This window comes from Ambystoma mexicanum, chromosome 2q (genome assembly GCF_040938575.1).
Source record: "Ambystoma mexicanum isolate Mex_15411 chromosome 2q, UKY_AmexF1_1, whole genome shotgun sequence".
Classification (NCBI taxonomy): domain Eukaryota; kingdom Metazoa; phylum Chordata; class Amphibia; order Caudata; family Ambystomatidae; genus Ambystoma; species Ambystoma mexicanum.
The window spans coordinates 753,536,500-753,557,232 of record NC_090924.1 but is presented as its reverse complement, the minus strand read 5'-3'; the positions used below and the strand labels follow the sequence as shown (position 1 = coordinate 753,557,232).

Below are 20,733 nucleotides of genomic sequence, written 5' to 3'. Positions count from 1 at the left end.
CAGAAGCTGCGTCACTGTTCGCTTTCCCTGTCCTCGTTGGATGACACCTCCCCAGTGAAAATGGCCTGCCCAACTAGATCCTCTACCCCAAAAGAATGGGAGTCTTTCAGGGAGAAAATGCTGAAGATTTTCCAGTCTCAAGGCACAGTTCCATCCGTGCCTTTCATTGAAGCCGGCAAGGAACGCTCTCGGTCCGACACTCGTGCGCCCTTGGTCCCGGGTAGCCGGCGCAATGAGCATCGGGAGCCGTCGAGGTACTGTTCGGACAAGTTATTGGGGGGGGGGGGGGGATCGCCAGAGACGTTCCAGAATGCGGTGATTGTCGCCGTCGAAGCCTGTGACGTTGTCGAAGAAAGTGTCGATGCCATCAGCGCATTGTCCGTTAAGTGAGTCTGTCGGGTCTTTACCCTCGATCAGGCCTTCAAAGACATCAGCGCCGTTGTCTACGCCAAAGCCATCGGAGCCATCAACGCCTTCGGTGCAGAATTTGCCGGTGGAAGCCCATGTGGCTGTTGAACCTCTAAGGAAGGCTCCTTCTAAGTCTGTGAAGCCTGTTCCTGATAAGAGGTGTACTCCTCTCCCTAGGAAGGAGTTTTTCCAGTCTCTCCAGAACATTTATGAAGATGATGATGAAGAGAGATCTGATGAGGATATTGGTCCTTTTGGTCTTCCTTATGGGATGCCTAATGCTCCAGAATGTCTCATTTCTGTGGACAATCGGATTGAGGATCTGCGTCAGTCCTTGCATGATGCTAGTGGCCTCGACAAATCTCGGGAGATGGAGTCTGGTAAATCCGAGCCTGGTGAGCATGCTGAATGTTCTTAAAGGAGACGGATGTTGAGGGCTGTAGTTTGATTATCACTCAGCACGCCACTCTCGTTCACTTGCAGCGACGAGAAAAGGACCCTTTTCCACTCTGGGTCCACACGGAGCTCTGCAGACCAAGTCGTGACACAGCATGCCACTCTCGCTCACTTGCAGCGACGAGAAAGGAATCCTTTTCCACTCTGCAATTATCCCGCTTCGTATAATCTCAGGATTGATTCATCCTCCTTAACCTACCGACCAACTGAAGTAGAGAGCCCCCACCAGCACCATGCTATGAGACAGACGCTGATTATAACTACAATCCAATTAGAATTAGGTTATGCCGTAATAACCATTCTATCCTGATGAATATTCTACACCTATGTTTTCAGAACAGAAACATGTCGAGACTAATCTCTGGACTAAAAACAGAGACCAAAATCTAAGATGCATTCAATTATAATAGAACTTGGTACACTACTATTTGTTTTACTAGTACCAATTGTGTATGTTTTTTCTGTGAACCTGTTTTAACGTGCTATTTAAGCCTGTTACGTATCCCCTGTTTTATATTGGATGTCAAGTTTTGTATTGTGGACCACAAATTTAATTATGTATTTTAATTCCTATAACCAACTATTAAAACTGATTTTTATCTTTTAATCACGACTGGTTCCTCTCCCACCTGATTTAAAGAGTTAATTTATACTCTAGCATCTGTACCCTTGCTTTGTCTCTCTAATCTACACATACGAGGGCTGTAGAGTACCTGGATTGGTCCAGGCCTCAGGTTGAGGTTGATCTGGATGACCTTACCGACATCTTGGATCAAGGTCCGTCCACTGACCGGTGTTGCCATTTTATGTGGCTTTACAAAAAAGGGTAGCTGCTACTAGGAATTCCCCCGGAGTCTATTCCGGCGGTTAACAAGTCTTTGTCAAAGAAATACCACCCATCCAGTAGCGACCCCGGCTACCTGTCCACACACCCCACTCCTGAGAGTTTGGTGGTACAGGTGACTACGGCCACCTCGAAGCAGGCAGCGTACCCTACCATCCCTCCGGATAGGGACGATAAACGCATGGATGGATGGGCGCGAAAGGTATTTTCTGCTGGGAATATGGCCCTGAAATCGGCCCACTCCACCAGTGCCTTAGCAAAATTCTCTCACGCTCTGTGGAATTGTATTTCGCTTGCGGCTGAGCATATTCCTGAAGGGGAGGAAAGGGATGGCTTTCTAGCTATTGTGAAGGATGCCATGTGTGAATCTCTTGAATCTGGGTTGGACACTGCAGATAGTGTTGCAAGGTCCATGGCTGCGAGCACCATGATGCGCAGATTTGCGTGGTTGCGGAAGTCTGGTTTTGCACCTGATGTGCAGGCCCAGCTTCTCAACATGCCCTTTGACGGGTTGCATCTTTTTGGCAACAAGGCTGACGAGAACCTTGAAGTTGCAGACCTCCAAGGAAGCTGCCAAATCTTTGGGCGCAGCTGTCAGACAACCTATGCCTTTTCGTCCTAGGGGACAACAATGGAGGGGTGGTTCCTTTTGCTATTTCTCCTCATTTGGAAAGGCGAGAGGGATGGCCAGTCAAAGGGGCTAACGTAAGGGCACTCGTGGTGGACGAGGTAGAGGTGCCAAAGCCGCCCAAGCAGTTACCTCTTTGCCATCATGCACTTCCGCTGCCACTCCTAAAAAGCTCTGAGGCCATGACTGTGTTCTCCGGTGGGGGGCAGGCTGTTGCAACATTTAGAAGATTGGCGAGCCATTACTTCAGATGGGTGGGCTCTGGATACAATAGACTATGGCCACTTTCCTCCCTTTTCTCCAACAACCTCCCGATAATCCACTGGGGAAACACTCTTTGAAGGTTCCGGATCCGCACCTGATGCAGGAGATTTTAGCCCTGCTTGAGAAAGGGCAATAGAACCAGTGCCTGTGGCGGAGTGGAACTTCAACAAGCCCAGAGTCTTCCGGCTTTCAAATTCCTGAAGTTGATCGGCTTCATGGCTTCCTGCAAGGGCTGGTATTCCCCTTATTTTTTGATACCCAAGAAGGATGGAGGACTGAGATTTAGGATACTTGAACAAGTTCCTCAGGAAGGACAAGTTCAAGATGATCACTCTTTTTCAGATCCTTCAGGCCCTCCAACTTCAGGATTGGTTGGACCTGCAGGATGCTTATTTCCATGTGCCGATCCTTTTCAAACACAGAAAAACCTCAGGTTCGCAGTTGGTGGATCCCACTATCAGGTTCGGGTCCTGGCATTTGGGCTCACCTCTGCCCGAGGGTTTTCACCAAGATCATGGTGGTGGTGGCAGCGGGGGATTCACGTCTACTCTTACCTGGACGATTGGCTGATCAGGGCGCGTTCTCCCGAACAAGCCTTGGAACATCTCAGTGTCACCTGCCACTCCCTTCACAAGCTGGGCTTCTCCCTGAACTTCAAGAAGTCTCACTTGAAACCATCCCAACGGCTCCAGCACATAGGGGCCGTTTTGGACACTTCCTTGGGGATGTGCTCGCCTCCCAAGGTGAGGGCTCATCACATTCTTCAGATGATCACAAAATGTCAACAAGCCCAGTGTCTTCCCGCTTTCGAAATTATTGAGGTTGATCGGTCTCATGGCTTCCTGCATTTTTCTGGTGCCAGAGGCCCGCTTGAGAATGAGATCCCCTTAGTGGGCTCTAAGGACTCGATGGTCCAGTTCTCGGGCAGGATGTCGGATCTCCTTCATGTTCCATTTTAGTCACGCAGGACCTTCTGTGGTGGGCCGACGAGAACAATCTCATGAAAGGGGAACCTTTTTGGCAGCCATGGCCGCATGTCACGGTTGTGACGGACGCTTCCCTGACAAGGTGGGGAGCTCATGCCGACGGTCTGTCCATCAGCAGTCGTTGGTCTCCATCAGAGTCCACACTTCACATTAATCATTTGGTGGCGAGAGCCATCAGACTGGCGCTGAAGGCTTTCCTGCCGTCTGTAAGGGGGAAGAATGTCCTGATAACGATGGACAACACAGTGGCAATGCATTACCTCAATGAGAGAGGAGGTGTAGGGTAATTACCTCTATGCAGGGAGGCAACGTAGCTCTGGTACTGGGCAATAAGCGAGCGTATGTCCCTTTCAGCGATTCATCTAGCCAGCACGGCAAACATGACGGCGGACGCTCTGAGCAGGCAGAGCGTGGTCTCTCACGACTGGGAACTAGCTCAGGAAGTACTTCAAGAGGTCTTTGCCCTCTGGAGAACCCTGCAGGTGGACCTGTTGGCGACCGGTGACAACCAGAAGTGCGAAAGGTACTGCTCAAAGGAATTTCCTCCGAGAGGAGCTCTAGGAGACGTGTTCGTCGTGGAGTGGCTCTTCCCGGTGCTGTGCGCATTTCCTCCAATCCCCGTCATCCCTCAAATTCTCAGGAGGTTGTAATGGTTCGGGACCCGCATTATGATCATTGCTCCCGATTTGGCCAGGAGAACGAGGTACACAGACCTTCTAGACATGTCCATCTGTCCTCCAATGCGTGTTCCTCAAAGAGAGGATCTTCTCTCGCGAGAAGGGGTTCTCCATCCAGAGGTCAAGACTCTCAACCTTCACGCATGGTTTGAGAGATTGAGATATAGGGATTCAGACCTCCCGGATGATGTAATGGAGGTGTTGCTTTCGGCTAGGCAACCAGCAACAAAGTCCCTGTACCGTTGCTGTAAGTTTTACGACTGGCACAGAGGAAAGAATGTGGAAGCTTTTCAGTGCTCGACTCCGGAGGTTCTCTCCTTCTTGCTTTCTTTGGCCCACAGGGGTCTTCAGGTGGGCACCATTAAAGGTTATTTGGCAGCACTGTCTAACTTTAAGCGCTCTTCAGACGAATGCTTTTATGTTAGAATTCCACTGATCACTTAGTTTTTGAAAGGGCTCACAAATGTGTTCCCGCCGTCTCCGTTTCAGTTTCCTGTCTGGGACCTTAATTTGGTTCTAAAATTTCTGATGGGTGCTCCGTTTGAACCTTTGCATTCTTTTCCGTTAAGGTAGTTGACACTTAAAACCGATTTCTTAGTTGCAGTTACATCTACTCGAAGAGTGAGCGAGTTGCAGGCACTGCCTTCTAATCCACCCTTTGCTTTGTTCCACAAGGACAGGGTTGTATTGAGAGTACGTCTGTCCATTCTATCTAAGGTTGTGTCAGAATTTCATTGAAGTCAGAAGGTGGTACTCCAAGCTTTCTGTCGTCCTCCTCATCCTAGTAAGGAAGAGGAGAGGCTCCATAGGTTGGATCCTAGAGGAGCCTTGAGCTTTTATCTCTCTAGAATGGCCAGGCTCAGTGGACGACCAGCTCTTTGTGGGGTATACTGGACACCGTTTAGGACAGGCTGTTTCTAAACAGACCTTCTCTAGGTGGATTATCCTCACTATTGCAGATTTCTACTGGTTGGCTGGTAAGGACCTTCCTGATGGTTTATGGGCTCATTCCACCAGGGGCATTGCCACTTCGACAGCCTTCCACAGGGGGGTGCCGGTGAAAAATATCTGTGACACTGCACTGTGGCCTTCTATACACACGTTTGTTAAGCATTACTCCCTGCATACTTCCGATGCTCAGGATGTTGCCTTTGGTAAGGCAGTACTTTACTCTGCCATTTAATTGGGTATGTCTAAATTCTTTTCCCTCCTCCAGTCATTATTATGCTTTGGGAGTCTGTCATAGATGAGGAATATGTTGGAGGACACAATCCATTCGAAGAACAATTTACTTACCAAACTGGTAACGTTCTTTCGGTTGGATGTTCCTCCAATGTATTCCTCATCGCCCTCGCAGCCTAACCCTCTCGAATTTTCCATGCCATTACAGCTTACGTCCCCGTAAGGCTTCTGGACATGTGTGCCACATGCTGAGAGGGGGAAAACATGAACTGAGGCTACGGGCGATGTGCATGCTACTTAATAACATCCGATGGCGTCGCCCTCAACGGAGGCCTTCGAGGGACATCGCCCCGACGACATCGACGCAAGGACGCCCTCTGCCGAAAAAAATTCCAAAGCAACACAGCTGTGGACATTACATAGATGAGGAATACGTTGGAGCAACATCCAGTTGAAAGAAAGTTACCAGTTTGGTAAGTAACTTGTTCGTCTTTAAGTACATGTCCTCTGGTCTGAGTCCTTCTTCTGGCTTGCCACACAGTGTGTCTGTGTATATTTGCATATCCACTTATATAGTGTGTTTTGTGTGTGTATTGTAGTATTCTTATCTTTTACTTGAAAAACAAAATTGAGGTGTGCCGGTGTGGTGAGGCGCTGGGTTAGAACTAAATTTGAGAAGACAAACTAAAGTCAATGAGACCCTTACAAACCAAATAAGATTGGGTTGCTGCACGAAAGAGGGACCAGCAGTCACCTCATAAACTGCTAATAGATACAAACACTTGAAATTGTCACCTCTAAATGATTGCGCAGCCCTGAGCAAATGGTAAATGTCCTATTCAAATTGAGTGTGTAACTGAACAACAGATACGGTGACACAAAGAGTCCAAAGCAAGTAGATTCTTCAGTCAAAATACGCTGTTGAAACAGATTTTATGAAATGATGCAAAAACAAGACTGCCGACACGTGTTTCGACCCAAAACAACGGGTCCTTTTCAAGGCAAGACTGTGGTGTTAGTATGATTCATATGCATTCAAATACAGCAATATATTATGTAATCATGCCATAAAGATAAGAACATTTGAAATTTAAACAAAATTAACCAGCAGAGGAAGAAGAGGAGGCCAGGGTTAAAGAAGAGAAATGCAAACAAGAAAGAAAAAAGCCCATATGTACATTACATCATGTCATAGAGAAAAGCAACTATTTCAATGTGAAACATATTCCAAGTAAATAAGGAGTAAATAAAAAACATTTGATTTATTACCATATATTGTCGAACCAAAAATCGCGGTCGAAGTGCCAATATGTGAATGTCCATATGATGAAAACAAAATAATATGTAAGAAAGAGAAAAAAAAAAAATAACATAAGCCTGAATCCTAAATGAATAAACAACTGGTACATTTTTAAATTTCAATTAAAATATTTTTATTATTTCTATTTGCATGCACACTGCCATTACAGCTTATTATGCATTAGACTCTTATTTAATATTTAATAGTTGTGCTAACGGATGTAGACATTGTCTAGGGCACATATAAAATGCAAGCGCTTGCCTTATTTAATACAAGGACTACCATTACCACAATTCCATGCACTAAATTTAACCACATGACTGAGTCATGTGACACATTTTTAGGTTCTTTTCTCTAAACACATGGAAGGAATGAACTGCACAACACTGATTTCGTGAAGCGTTTGGACTTTGGCCACAGTGGGGAACCAGCCCCTGAACTCACAGGTATGGGCTTGACAGTACCTTCAGAGTATCTCACTCTTAGAACGATTTTCACAAATATTCATGTTATTTGACCCATCTGCGGAATTAGGTTTTGATGCATTCTTTCCTTGGCAGTTGCAACGTTTGAACAAACTCCCATGTTCTGCGAATGTACCACACTGTATCAGTAACAGAGACTGCTTCAGGTATTGCTGTCCATTATTTTTACGCATTTGGATTTTTTTGACAACCCATTCAAGTCATATGTCGATCTCTTGTCAAGGCAACTCATGCCTTGGGCTTCTTTGTTTATGTATTTTTCAGTTATTTGCCGCTTATATTCTTGAGGAGAATCAACTACTTTAGAATTGGCCCATATATCTAACCCCCAGGAGGGCTTGGGTTTTCCAATGCAGTTTGAATAACATACGGTAAAACATTTATTCATTCTAACATTTATATCACACAGGGGTGACAATGTAACAATACATTTTACCACCATGAGGCGCATGAGGGATGAGCATTTTGATCCTTGGCACAATAGTTTGTTACCTTTGCACTATGCGTGTACATGGGATTAACTAATTGTAAAAATGTACCAGTTGTTTATTCATTTAGGATTCAGGCTTATGTTTTTTTTTTTTTCTCTTTCTTACATATTATTTTGTTTTCATCATATGGACATTCACATATTAGCACTTCGACCGCCATTTTTGGTTCGACAATATATGGTAATAAATCAAATGTTTTTTATTTACTCCTTATTTACTTGGAATATGTTTCACATTGAAATGGTTGCTTTTCTCTATGACATGATGTAATGTACATATGGGCTTTTTTCTTTCTTGTTTGCATTTCTCTTCTTTAACCCTGGCTTCCTCTTCTTCCTCTGCTGGTTAATTTTGTTTAAATTTCAAATGTTCTTATCTTTATGGCATGATTACATAATATATTGCTGTATTTGAATGCATATGAATCATACTAACACCACAGTCTTGCCTTGAAAAGGACCCGTTGTTTTGGGTCGAAACACGTGTCGGCAGTCTTGTTTTTGCATCATTTCATAAAATCTGTTTCAACAGCGTATTTTGACTGAAGAATCTACTTGCTTTGGACTCTTTGTGTCACCGTATCTGTTGTTCAGTTACACACTCAATTTGAATAGGACATTTACCATTTGCTCAGGGCTGCGCAACCATTTAGAGGTGACAATTTCAAGTGTTTTTATCTTGTACTTGCATGTGTTTTTAAGGCCTAATAAATGGTGTATTTGTATGTGACTTTGTTACTTTGCTATCCCTCTGTTGTTAATTCTTTTTGCACCCCAGCCCCTGATCTCCTTGTTACCTGTGAGTTTGGCTAGACCAAGTGTCTATAACATTGTTCACGATGTAGGCAGGCCTCTCGGAACCCGTCCCCCAGGGCTGGATCCCTCGTACCAGTAGGTTTTACAGTGTTTTGGCCATATTTGAAGCAGTGGGTCAAGGCCTAAAACTCTGTGCAATGGCCTTTGCTGAAGTACTTCCACTTATACAGTGACATAGGTGGTCTTTCTTTTCCTGGGATTTATAGGTGGTATGTTTTGGGTACTGGATGGAGGAGTGCTCCTTGTTGAGATCTGTTGTGCAGTGAGCCGGCTACATAGTGCAATTCGCGATCACACTATTCATTTATATAAAGAGATTACTTCTATCTCACAATCTTAAACAAAGGTTTATTCCATTTTTTCACTCAATTGAATTAAATAGTACAAATTCCTCCTCAGGACATATTGAATGACTAGCATTATTCAACTAATGTTCAACAGAACCTGGCTAGTACAACATTGCCTAAGGGCATTTCCCTTAGTCAAGCTAGAATATGAACGAACAAGCATAGCATCAGATTAGTCTTTTCCCTTCTCATTGGTGAATCCTTACAGGTTGCTTTTAGATAGTTCTATAAAGACTCAGTTCGGGAGAACAGGGATCCTTAAGCCATTATCTGCATCAATCATTCCGAACCATGCTCTTGCTTGTTAGTGATTTTGGCCATACGCTACCCCTGGAGTTACGTGCTTAAAATTCTGTTGTATCAGGCGATTCTGGTTAACGGCGTGCCATTTCAAGGGAATGTTCATGGGTAGAGGATTGTGCCTAAGAAGAAAAAAAATATGTTGGTGTTTAGCAATGGGTATAGGGGGCATAGCTCAGTTTTGGGGTCACGTTCTAAAGCGAATGGCTGTGATAAGAAGAGTAAGAAGAACTGGAGATAACTGGTAATAAAACATTGCTTGATGTTTGAATCATATGAGCTCTGAATTTATTCATGGAACATGATTGCATTTTTATGAGGATTCATTTTATGAGGATTCATTCATTTAATTTCGGTTTTCTCATAGTTGCTTTTTTCACTTAACCCTTTTGATCTTTTTGTTTTTTAGGGCTCCGATGTGGCACGTCTCTGGCACCTCCACCAGGCTCTCTTCACATTTGATTATAACAGCAGGGAGAGTAATGAAGTGAAAGACTTGCTCCAGCGGTGCTTTATGAGCATTAACTATGTCAAAAAAGAGGAGGTAAATGAAATATTTTAATTGTTCCTTCAATAACCATTCAAATTCATCACATTGAATGGTTTTATTTGTATGCAAACTTTTGAGGATAATCTGACCTATTGGACGTGTTCCCCCATTACTGCAGTGCAACACGTATTTATTGTATTTGTTGGTAGCGCCCAGACCCAGAAGTATCACGGCGTGAAGTACATGGTTAAGAAAACCATATGTTACAGCTACCAAATCAAATGGTGGTTACAATGTGTCAATGGTTGAGTCAGGTACATAGTGGGTAAGGCAATATTTGTTAAAGAGTAGTGTTTTAGCTTTCTTACGTAACAGGGTGTAAGTAGGTTCGTCTTGGATGTTTCGAGGTAGGGTGTTCCACAGTGTGGGAGCGATGGTGGTGAAACCAGAGCCCCCGGCTCTTTGTCTTGTGTTAGGCAGAAACCTGTGCAGTTCCCTTGGGGACGACTGCAAAAGATTTAAGACTACAGGTGTTTGGCAGTAAACCCACTTGGTAGCAGTCTGTACCACACAGATTCACTTGGTAGCTGTGGCTGAGCAGTCAGACTTCCCTCAAGAAGAGTTAGGCAGTATATAGAGTATACACAATCGGTACAGAGATACAGTAGCACAAGCAAACACTGACCAGAGCTTTGGTGTAAAAGTATATAATTATTTATTTAAATACACACTTGTAAATTACACTAGCACAAAGAGGTAAGTAAATTCAGCACACAGTCACTATTATATATATACAACCCTAATTTCTTATTAGACAAGTCTTAATGAGAAACACCACTTATTTTCAGACAGAGGTGAGCGCTTAACATAAGATGGCACTCTAATAAGTTATTAAAAAGGGAGGGAAAAAGGCAGAGTTATGGAAGCACACAAATTTCAATATTTTTCACAGAACCATAGTAATGCAGGATAGGCAGAGTTCTACTGGAGAGCAAGGAAGTCAATTGCAAGGCCCACTCATAGAGAGAGCAAGCGAAATGTGTCCAGGACCGCACAGTGGGGTTATGCCCAAAGAGTCTTGTAGATAGTTCGTACACAAAGAATGAAATTAAAGTCAGGAAAAGTTAGCTAGGTTGTCCCAGGCCACCCCAGGTTAGAAAGTCGAGGCTTTACTGTCACCCCGAAAGATCTATCGCAAGGGAAGCCAGGCGGGACACAGTACCTTAATGGGAAGGACGCTCCAGCTGGGGCAGTTGTTCCTGGCAGCGGGTGCAAGTCGGTGTTTCGTCCAGAGGAAGAGGAGGTCTCGACGTGGAGGAAAGATGAAGGTCGTTGCACTGCCAGGGAAGAAACCAGCCGCAGAGTTCTTCGGTTAAAAGGTACTACCCTTCTATTCGCGGTAGTGGTAAACCGTGGTATTCCGGTTGCCGGGGTGCTTGGCACGGGCAAGGCGGCCACGAGATGCTCCAGGAAGGCGAAAAGAAGGCAAAACTGGTATCCCCACCAGTCAAAGGAAGAAGACTCTCCGGACTGGAGATCTCCTCTGTCATCAGGAAAAGTGGGGAGACGGTTCAGCAGGGCTCCACCGGTGGTGGCGTCGTTGCAGGTCGGCTCAGCTTCTCCCTCCTCGGATTCTTAGGTCCTGTGGCGACTTCTGAAGTTCCAGTCCCCAAAGTCCTGCTTTTATGCAGCAAACCCCCATTCATTTAGCCTAGCTGTCAATCAAACATGCTAAGTGATGAGCCGGCCGGCTCACCACTTGGGCCAATCACACAAGAGTGCGACTTGAGTTGCCAAGGCAACTCAGTCCAGGGTGCCTAAACCCCCTCCCACAGCCCCTGTGATACCCAGACAGAGTGGCACTACTTTTGGAGGCTTCTGTGGAGAAGCCCGCCAAAAAGTGGAACAAAGGGCTCGACTTGGGTTGGAGTCACAGAAGAGAACACAAATGCCATTTTAGAATAGAGTTCTGGCAAAAAATACCAACCGGTGAATTAATATTAAATAAATAAACCGGCGGTATGTTCGAGGCTATAGGAATTGAATAATTAAATTTGGTAGCCTCGAACAATGGGAAAATCCCATAGAGATATATTCGCGGTCGAATATAAAAAGTAGTATCCACTGCCACCAGCCAAAACTCGATCAGGGGGGACGGAGACGTGCCCCCTCGAACAACATACCCCGAGGCAATTGAATTGCCCCGACCAGTACGTCCACAATATGATGGTTTGTACTGGTGTCTGTTCATAATTTGGGACTAGTAAAGCCAATGGTGACTTTACATGCCCTGGGAGACAGTAGTCAGTCCCAGGGTATGGAGTCTATGTTTGGGGGTCACTACAACACCCCTGGGTTATGGCACAGAGGGTGCTGTGTAACCCACATCAACAAAACACATGAAACCCGATGGAGTAAAAGACCCCATAGCCCATAAAACACATGGAAAGACAAAGGAACACCTCAAATCATGTCTAAGAGTGGGAGTTAAAGAGTCTCACTCTTAGCAGGAGAAAAAAATGAACCCCAAAAATCCAGCAAAGCTGCTGGGGGACTCAGTAGGTTTGGGAAATTAGCCTTTACAGAGAATTCTCCCTAACATCTTGTTGATCAGAGCAGAAGTTGTGGCGGGGCTGAGATTGCGCATGTTGTGCTTAATGGAGATGCGTTGAGTGAGGTGGGGGGGCGATATTGTGTAGGCAGCGATGGGTGATGGCAAGGAGTTTGAACTAAAGGCAGGCTTTGATGGGAAGCCAGTGAGCCTCCCGTCTGATGTGGGAGATGTGATCGGAGTGCTTCAATCCCCAGACTGCTTTGAGGGTGTTGTTTTGCAGGAATTGGCGTTTGCTCAGATTCTTGGTGGAGGTCCCTGCTAAAATGGCATTGCCGTAATCTAGTTTGCTGCCTATAATGGCTCAGTGAGGCAGTTAACGGACGTGACCCATTTCCTGGAGAGATTTATAGTTTTGTGGAGTAGGCTGTGGAAATGGCAATGGCGTTGATGTGTTTTTGCAAATTTAATTCTGCGTCCAAGTAAATGCCTAGTGTTTTTACATGGTAAGAGACGGGGATGGTATTGCCGTCTATGAAAAAGGAAGAGAAAGCAGGGCTGAGAGGTTTGAGGCGATGTGGGGAACCTACGATAAGGAGTTCTGTTTTTCCATGATTCAGGCAGAGATGGTGGGTGGCCATCCAGGCTTGCATGATGCTGAAGACCTGATTGATGAGCGTGGAGTCCGTGTCATGGTTGCTGGAGAGCTGAGAAGGACCTGTGTGTCATCAGCAAAGTTGGTCTAAGGGACCTGCATATAAAGCGTTGCAGTAATCCAGTCTGAATAGAATAAGTGCATTGGCTAGTGTAATACAACTGGTTTCAGAGAGAAATGGTCTGCAGGCTTGGATCAATTTGCAAGTATATGCTGTAGATGAGGCCAGTGAGTTAACTTACTACTTGAATGTGAGTGCAGAGTCAAGATAGAAACCAAGGGTTTTAACTGCGGGCATCACTTTGATGACATTATCGATGCTGAATGCAGCGTAACTGGGGTTACGTTTTTTAATGGCCTTCTCTGAGCCTAAAATCAGTAGCTCCGTTTTATCGTCATTCAGGCAAAGGCCGTGGGATGCCATCCATGCTTGATTGAGAGGTATATCTTATTTACTAAGGCTGAGAATTTGCCCGAATGGGGGATGAGGATCTTAGTGTCATCTGCGTAGTTGGTGTAGGTGACACCCAATCTGTCCAACTTGTCAAACAAGGGCTTAGTAAAGATGTTCTCCATGGTGGGAGATGCACATGATCCCTGAGGAACGCTGCAGGAGACTTGTATGGGGTCAGCGGCTGCTAGAGGGGAGAAGACTCTCATTGTACGGTTCGCAAGGAAGGATTGCACCCAGGTTATGGCATCGCTTGAGAAATGTTCAGCTGACCTAAGATGGTTGCATACGAGTGCACGATCCACCAAGTCGAAGGCTACCGATAGGTCAAGGAGGAGTAGCATAGCTGATTTCCCATTGTCCTTCAACTCTTCAATTTGGGTCTTGAGGTCAATCAATGCTGTTTCTGTGCCATGAAGGGGGACGGAGGTCAGACTGACATGAGCCTAGTCAGTTATTGACTTCTAGGTAGTCCTGTATTTTGTAAGTAAGCTACTGTCAATGATTTTAAGTAAGAAAGGGGACTGTGGTGCTAGGTCTGTAATTAGCCGGTATAGACGGATCTAGAGTTTGTTTTTTGAACAATGGTAGCACCCAGGATTGTTTAAGATTATTAGGCACAAGGTTCGTCTTAAAGGATGCGTTGATAAGCTTCGAGATGAAAGGGGCTAAGTCTCTAGCTGCATCCTATATAATTTAGGCTGGACAGTTATCTCCTTTGCAATTGGAAGGTTTAAGTATGATTTTTTTTCTGTTTCAGTGATGGATATTTTCTTGAAGCTAAAGGGTGGGGGGGTGCTATTATGTGAGTTTAGAGGTAGTTGCTGCTGAGGTGAAGACTCAGCCGGTAGGAGCAGAGAGGCTTTCTTTTTTGACAATTTTAATTTGGAGGGAGGTAATTTTATCCGATAGGGCATTTTGTATGTTGGTGCACCAGGGCTTATCCTTGGGGTATTATCAACCTGAGGTATTTGTGATTCCATTTCACGAAGGATGAAGAATAATTCCTTAGTGTCTGATTTAGCCTTGGATATTCTGTCGTTGAATGTGTACTTTTTTGTGCTGATTATTTCCTTTTTGTACAGTTTAGAGTGGTTGGTTAACTTAACTTTGTTCTCCTCAGTAGGCGAGTGGCGGCAAATTGATTGCAACTTTCTTTTTTGTATCCTTAGTTCTTTCAATTGTGGTGTGAATCAATTATTAAGGTGAAATGGCTGTCTATCTTTGCAGATTTTGACAGGTGCAATGGTGTCTAGTGCCTTTGTCATGGTGCTTTTGAAGACTTCCAGTAGTAGGGTGGGGTCTGTATTGTTAACTAGATTAAGAGTAGGGAGATGATGTGGTAGTAGCTTTTCCGCAGTAATGTCTTTTTTACTCCTAGTTGGGAGTGGCGGTACCATAACTATCATTTTAGGGCAGATAAGGTCAAACGAGGCAGAGAAGGTAATTTAAATAGTAGTCAGTCCACGATTGAGGTATTATTAGTGATGGTAATGTTACAATTCAGGTCGGCGACCCAATCTAGGGTCCTTCCTTTGGTGTGTGTAGGGGTAGTGACTTTTTGTGTCCGCCCATAATCTTTCTGTAGTGAAGCTGCAGATGGGGCATGTTTATCATTGCTATTGTTGAAACCGAGATTAAAATCTCCCAGCAGCTAAATTTGCGTATGGTCCTTGGTATTGTTGGTCAGCATACAGTTTAAGTCGTCCTCAAAGGAACCCAAGGGTCCAGGTTGTCTACAGATCACATGGATAGTGAGGGTAAGGTTGCTGGTAAATTGAAGTTCAGCTGTGAGAGTCTCACAGTATTGGAACGATGGGGTGGTTGTAAGTCTGATAGGTATTTTAGATTTATGGATAATAGCTAGACCGCCACCTCTGGCGTTTGGTCTGTCAGCTCTCAGGAATTGGTAACCATCTGGTACAGCTAACATAATGGCGGGGCCTGCAGCCTCGTCGAGCCACGTCTCGGTTATGGCAAGCAGGTCCAAGTTCTCGTTGGTTAGGGTGTCCCCGATATCAGCAGCATGAGCCACCATAGATCTAGCATTGATAAGCGACCCAGATAGTATTAGGGTGCTTGTAGGTTTAGTAGTGGGAGGTTGTTTAGTTGTGGGTTGGGTAGCTGTTTGGGGGTTTATTAGTGTTGTGGCCAGAAGAACAGAAGTCAGGTAATTATGGTTGTGTTGCTGTGTAAGTTTATTGGATAATCCTATGGGTTGGGCAGCCTTACGTGTGAAGCCTCCAATGGCATGGTTTGTTATAGGTTCGTAGAGGCGGGCAGTCTTCATCTCAATCTCATATTTTTGTCCTCAGGCGAGCATGAGCCAAGGGAGGCAGTGGCCATTATGACAATGAGGCCTAATACAGGGTGGATTATCTGGGTTCTTGTGCTTTTGCTGATGATCGTGAGCTAGGCAAGGCAAGTTATAAATAGTCGCAAGTTAGGCTAGTGCAAAGTCCAGCATAAGCTAGGTGAAACACTCAACCGGCAAGGCAAGTGTAGGCCAAATGCAACATTCAAATAGTGGGGCCAATATGGGCTAATGCAGCACGCATGTAGTAAAGGCAGATATGGGCTGATGCAGCACTCGGGTGGCAAGGCAAGTATATGCCAAATGCAACATTCAAATAGTGGGGCCAATATTGGCTAATGCAGCACGCATGTAGCAAAGTCAGATATGGGCTAATGCAGCGCTTAAATGGCGAGGCAGGTATAGGGTAAATGTAACATTCGCAAGGTAGGGAAAATATGGGCCAATGCAGCATTCAAATGGCAAGGTAAATGGAGGCTAAATGCCATAATTAAAATTATGTAAACAATAGGCTAGTTTCAGGTTGCAAAGTGTGTAGGTACAAACAGTAGACTTGCGGCAGCGCTCCAAAGGTAGGTTGAAGGTGGAGGAACTAGGCTGATTGCGTATCATGTGCATACTATGGCACAAATCACAGGCAGGTGGCAGCACAATGTAAGGCCAGTCACAAACATATATATTCTTTTAATAAAATTTTATTAATTTTATTTCAACAAACAATACAACCCAAATGTGCAGTGCATACAATAACATAAACATACATCACTTCAACATGTCCACTGCTTCTTCCCCCTCCCCCCCTTACAAGCCTATTTCTTTCCATGTTCTGTTTCTGCATCTTGTGATAAGGATTCATCCTCTATATTTTCTGTTGGGTCTCGTGGTAACCCAAATAACTCTGCTATTAATTGTTTCCAGGCTATCAGGGTCTCAGCCTCTTCCTCCCTCCTGACATTCTTGCATCCTGCCATACCACAGTTTCCGCTTCGGCCCATTTCTGCAGATCTTTCCACCATACTTCTATTCGTGGTCTCTGGCATGCCTTCCACCCCATAGCAATTCTCCTCTTTGCAAATGCATACGCCAAGTCCTTTAGTTTACTCACATGCTTGAGTTTACGCGGTCTCGGAAACCCTCCCACCAAACAGGCCCATACCGTATCCACCACAACTTTGATTCCTTTTTCAGCCAACTTGTGCGCCACCTCACCCCAAAAACGCTCAATGACTGGGCATGACCAAAACATGTGCACCATTCCGGCATTTTCCTCATCACATTTGGGGCATGCTTGTCATCCTACATTTTGAATTTAGCTATTCTCTGGGGCATCATATACGCTGTATGGGTTACGTACAGTTGTATTTGTTGCAGTCTTGCATTTCTCAACACTTTTTTGTGGTACCCTTGGGCTCGTTCCCACATCCCATCACTCATTGGGGCCCCCACTTCCTCTTCCCAGTTCCGTCTCAGTTGTGCCTCTTCCTTCCCCACCTTGGACATCATCAGCTCATTTATTCTGGATATCTCGTGTCCCCCCCCTGCGACGTCGCATATTGTGTCTATGGTAGTGTCCGGTTCTTCTGCTAATGCTACTTCAGACCATGTCTCCTTGATTTTCCGCACCACCCTATGGTATGTAATACACTGGCCCGTATGTAACCCAGTTTCTTCCTCTAGTACCGCAAAGTCCTTTGTCCCCCTCCTGCCATATACCGCCCATGGTTGCTATCCCAACCGGTTCCCAGTGTTTCCTAATCATCATCCTTGATTGCTTGTCTTTGCCGTTCAACACCACTAGTGGTACCGGCGGGGAGCACGGTAATGAATTCACCATCAGCTGGCAGGCCCTGTGCCATATCTTCCACCCTAGTATCATCATCTTTGGGTGCCCTTCCATGTCTGCCATTGGCAGCCACATCATTTCCTTTAGGAAGTATGGGGCACAGTCCTGTCGGAACAGCCTGGACTCCGAGGTTGACTCTTCAGAGAGCCATTTAGCTACATATTGCAGCTGGCGTGCTATGTAGTGGATTACGTAGTTCGGCAGTTTTATGCCCCCTTTTTCGTATGAGTTTTGTAGCTTCCAAAGGGCTACTCTATTCCTTGTCCCATGCCAGAGGAAGTCCATGCACATGCTTTCTAGCTTAGCAAAGGTTCGCCTTGTTATAAGATATGGAATGTTTCCAAAGTAATGCAAGAGTCTTGGTAGGACCACCATTTTCAACATTGCCCCTCGCCCCATCATCGCTAAAGGTGGTTTCACCCAAAACTTCATACTATTTCCAATTTTCCTGATCACCTCCTCTGTGTTATACTGGTGTTCATCTACTACTGTATGGTATATATCTATTCCAAGGTATCGGAATGTGCGCACCTCCCCTGGTATCTGTAGAACCGGTAGCTGTTCTACCGGGGTCCCTTTATACCTGCCCAGTGGGAATATACTAGATTTTTGGGGGTTCACAGCTATGCCAGACAGCTTTGCATATCTCTCCATCACTTCCAGAATGTACTGGAGGTTTTCTTCTGGGTGCCTTAAGTACAACAACATATCATCCGCATACAAAGAGATTAGATGCGGTTCCCCTCCTACAGCAATGCCTATCGGGTCATACTGTTGCCTCAGGTATATGGCCAAGAGTTCCAGGGCAAGAATATACAACATAAGAGACCACGGGCATCCTTGCCTAGTACCTCTGCGAAGCTGCCACCTCTCCGATATCACCGACCCTGTTTTAACTCTAGCCAACTGTTAGGCAGAATCCTGTGCAGTGCCCCTAGGGACCACTACACACAATTAAGACTACAGGTGGCAATACAAGTTTTACCTTTGGTACAAGCCTGTACTACTAAGTTATAGTGGTAGCAGTAGCAGAGCAGCCAGGCTTATCTCAAGAGTATATGAGCAGTAGCAGAGATTACACAAAGGGACCACAATTACTGTGGCTCAAGCAAACACTGACTCAAGGTTTCAGGTAAAAAATATAAGTACATTTATTTTTCAAACCATCAGTTATAAACACAACACTTCTATTAAACTTTAAACAAAACCACACCTAAAATATACTGCAACTAACCAATTCACTTTGTACTGTATGTCTCAAGGTAAGTACCCTGTGTTTGAATGAACCGGTGTTATGAACAAAACACGATACCGCGGATACGGTTGCGATCACTTTTTGACAGTTCGGTCTACTCAAAAAACGCGTATCCGTGACATGAAATGCTACCGGGGCAAAAACACACTTCGCGCCTGAGATACCCAGAGGGAGTTGGAGGCAAAAATCACAGGCAATATTTAGGTTGGGCAGACAGTATCGAGAAATACTCAGAAACAGGAGTTCAAAAGTCAGTCGGAGCCAGGGTTAAGTGACACCGGACACCTGTTGCCGAAGATCACACCGTTAGACAGTTCACGATTCAGCGTAGCCCAAAAGTACTTTGATATTGTCAATGTTCGGAAGCAAAAGTTAGAAAAAGGAGGGAAGACCAGGACGAGCCTTGAGGATGAAGAAAAGGGGGTTCACCCAGTTTCCTCGAGTAGAGCACAGTACCTTATTCCAATGATGCAGCTGGTGCCCTGGCATTTGTTCCTGTTGGTTTCCCGCAGACCCACGATTCCTGGAGCTTCGTTGTGAATGAGGACGTCTGAAGGGGGTCTGCACCACACAGGGATGAAGCCGGCAGCAGCGACAACGAATAAAAGGTGCGCTCCTTAAAAACAGGAGAGGCTTGGCAGATGGCTATCCGGACCACTACAGCAGTGTGCAGTGATTTCGACCACAGCGGAGACCTCTGGCTGAAGATGAGCTGGCTATCCCCACCAGGCTCAAGGGAAGGAGACTCCGGACTGGATCTCCTCTTAGTCGTCGAAGGGTAGATAGATCAGGACTGCAGCAGGGCTTCGCCGGGACGGGGTAGTTGCAGCAGCCGTCGTTCTCTCAGCTTCTCTTCGGTTCCTTGTAGTTCCAGAGGCGACTCTGACTTCTAGCCCAAGAGACATGCATTTTATCACAAAATCCCCATTCACACAGCCTGGCTGTCGATCACGCAACAGGGGGGTTATCCAGCCGGGACAACCACCTCAGCCAATCATGGCAAAGTGCGACTTGGGTTTCCTAGGATACCCTGTGCAGGGGGTGACTACACCCCTCCCTCACATTCAGCCCACCTAGACACCCAGGCGCCTTGAGGAGTGCTTCTCTGCAGAAGCCCACCAAAAGACGGTGAACAAAGAAGGTGAACCTAGATTCCTGCGCAAAGTAAAACACAAGAAGGACTTTAACAAAAAGAAATGGCGAATAAACCCAACCGGAGCCAAAAGAAAGATGATTTGGTCAAGCGGGTTTATGTTCGAGGCTAATATAATAGCCAAGAACAGTACCACGTTTGTCTAATATAATCGCGGTAGAAAAGTTAGGGTAGATACCACTGCCACCAGCCAAGTCTAAATGTTAAGAGCGAACCAATGCTCAGTGAGGTACAGACAGAAAAGGGGTACAGATTAGCCCTTTCCAGTACTCCATGTAAAATGGGGTGTACTGGGTCTGTGGTAAAAATGACTATGTAAAGTAAATGGCATCTTTACCTTTCTCTGGGGGACAATAGTCAGCCCCAGTGAAATGGAGTCAGAGGGAAGTCTTAAAGACAACCATGGGTTACTACACTGAGGGTGCGGTGTAACCCATACAAGAACAGGGGCACCTGGAGTGGTGTGCTCCAGTGCCCAAGATCACACAATGAGTAAAAACACATAGGCCAAAACAAATGTAAGAGTGGAAAAAAGATGTACACTCTTACCAGGTGGAAAAAATAAACTCCAGAAATCCAGCAAAGCTGCTGGGGGACTCACTAGGTGAGGGAAATTAGCCCTAGATGGAGAATTCTCCCTAACACCAACGGCGCGCTATATAACATTTTGGCCCACTGTAAGTACCCCGGCCCTATTCCATAGCCAGCCAGGGCCGCCATCAGCCACGGCCATTTGACCGAATCAAAGGCCTTTATTGCATCTAGCGATACAATTGCCAGTTCGCCTTCGTCCTCATTTGCGTGCTCAACGACTCGGTGGAGTCGCCTGAGATTGTTG

The 20,733-nt window shown here is 45.5% G+C and overlaps 1 protein-coding gene across 1 annotated transcript in view; it reads left to right on the top strand.

Moving 5' to 3' along the window:
• The window catches only part of NCAPG2 (non-SMC condensin II complex subunit G2), a 1,155,695-nt gene that overhangs the window by 261,366 nt on the left and 873,596 nt on the right, over nucleotides 1–20,733 (top strand). Inside the window, exon 6 of the mRNA XM_069647980.1 lies at nucleotides 9,593–9,727. Coding sequence (XP_069504081.1) covers nucleotides 9,593–9,727 — 135 coding nt within the window. The remainder of the gene's footprint in view (nucleotides 1–9,592; nucleotides 9,728–20,733) is intronic.